The 1,802-nt window shown below is 52.4% G+C and overlaps 1 protein-coding gene across 1 annotated transcript; it reads left to right on the plus strand.

Moving 5' to 3' along the window:
- Positions 1-27: 27 nt before the first annotated feature.
- On the plus strand, positions 28-1,598 carry LOC121355539 (histone deacetylase 1-like; the record flags this gene model as incomplete). Its single annotated transcript, XM_041471036.1, has 3 exons — positions 28-304; positions 393-523; positions 1,452-1,598. Coding segments are annotated over exons 1-3 (496 nt in total), but the record flags the coding sequence as incomplete, so codon positions are not given.
- Positions 1,599-1,802: the final 204 nt, after the last annotated feature.

A 1,802-nucleotide genomic window follows, 5' to 3' on the forward strand; every position in this document is an offset into this window, starting at 1 on the left:
CTGTGGCTCTGGACACTGAGATTCCCAGTTGTCACTCTCCCTGGAGCAAGGCTGGGATCAGTGATGCCCCCCAAGAGCTCAGGGAGATGCTGCTGCTGGGCTTCTGTTACCTCTGCACAATCCCTTTTGGATTCCTGAGTGCTGTAGCTGCTCCTGCTGATAATTTGGTGTTAATTACCGTTAATTTCCCCCCAGAACTTCCATACAACGACTACTTTGAGTACTTTGGGCCAGACTTCAAGCTCCACATCAGCCCCTCCAACATGACCAACCAGAACACCAACGAATACCTGGAGAAAATCAAGTGAGCCTTGGGGGAACAACCCTTGCAGGGGGGCTGGTGGCCTTGGGTGGCCCCTGGTGACAAAGTGTCCTTCCCTGGCTGGCTCTAGGCAGAGGCTCTTTGAGAACCTGAGGATGCTCCCTCACGCTCCCGGGGTCCAGATGCAGCCAATTCCTGAGGATGCTGTGCAGGAGGACAGCGGGGATGAGGAGGAGGATGATCCTGAAAAACGCATTTCCAGTAGGTGCTGGGGGTGGAAAGCCCCTGGTGACAAAGTGTCCTTCCCTGGCTGGCTCTAGGCAGAGGCTCTTTGAGAACCTGAGGATGCTCCCTCACGCTCCCGGGGTCCAGATGCAGCCAATTCCTGAGGATGCTGTGCAGGAGGACAGCGGGGATGAGGAGGAGGATGATCCTGAAAAACGCATTTCCAGTAGGTGCTGGGGGTGGAAATGTGCTGGGAATGGAATTGTGCTGGGAATGGTGCTGGGAAAAGCCCAAAACTGAGCAGGATCCATGAGCAGCTCTTCATGAGGAGGATGTAGGGTTTAAATCCAATTCTGACTCCAGGATTTAGCCGCCTTGGTTTGTGGGGACACCCAGAGTCAAAGCCTTGGGCTGGAGCTTTGTGGCTCCCCCAAAAACCCCGGGGAGGAGCTGGAGCTTCACTCAGGCTCTGCCCAGGGTTTTCACTCCTGTTTTAACCTCTCTGATCTGAGTCCATTCCCACCTCCCTGCAGGATTTGTGTGGGACAGAGCACTGCAGGATCTCTCCTGTCAGGTGAATTCCATAATGGGAAAACCTTTGGTTGTCAAGGGAGAATTCCAGCAGTAGCTGAGGGCTGGGACAGAATCCTTGGCAGAATCCTGGGTGTGATCCCAGCAGTGAAAAATGGAGTTTTCTCTCCAGCTTGGCCCTTGGGTTCTGGCAGTGGGAGGCTGGTTCTAAACCTGCTCTCAGGTCCAGACATCCCACTGTGCCTGATCTGGGATGTCCCCATGATCCTGGAGCAGGTGGGAAGGGATGAGTTCAACATGCAGCAGGTACCACAAAAAGTGATTTGATCATGGCCTAATCCTCATTTCTGTGAGCTCCACTCAGAGAATTCATGCTGGGAGCCTCCTGAAGTTGAAAATCTGCTCAGCCAAGCTCTGTGCTCTCCCCTTCCAGTCCGAAATTCCAACAAGAGAATCTCCTGTGACGAGGAATTCTCCGACTCCGAGGACGAGGGGGAGGGAGGGCGCAAGAACGTCGCCAACTTCAAGAAAGCCAAACGTGTGAAGGCAGAGGAGGAGAAGGAGGAAGAGGAGAAGAAAGGTGAGCAGCACAGCTGGCACCTCCTGCCTGGAATTCTTCCACAATTTGGGTGGCACTTTGGGTGGGTTTGTCACAGGTTCCTCACTGGAAGAGGTTTGCAGGTGTTGAGAGGGTTGAAAAATCAAACCACTGCTCTTTCCTTCAGCAATATATTAAAAAAATTAATTAAATTAAATTAAATTTTAGCTGAAAATGAACCAGATA

This window comes from Pyrgilauda ruficollis, unplaced genomic scaffold, assembly GCF_017590135.1.
Source record: "Pyrgilauda ruficollis isolate IOZ18807 unplaced genomic scaffold, ASM1759013v1 scaffold2520, whole genome shotgun sequence".
Lineage (NCBI taxonomy): Eukaryota > Metazoa > Chordata > Aves > Passeriformes > Passeridae > Pyrgilauda > Pyrgilauda ruficollis.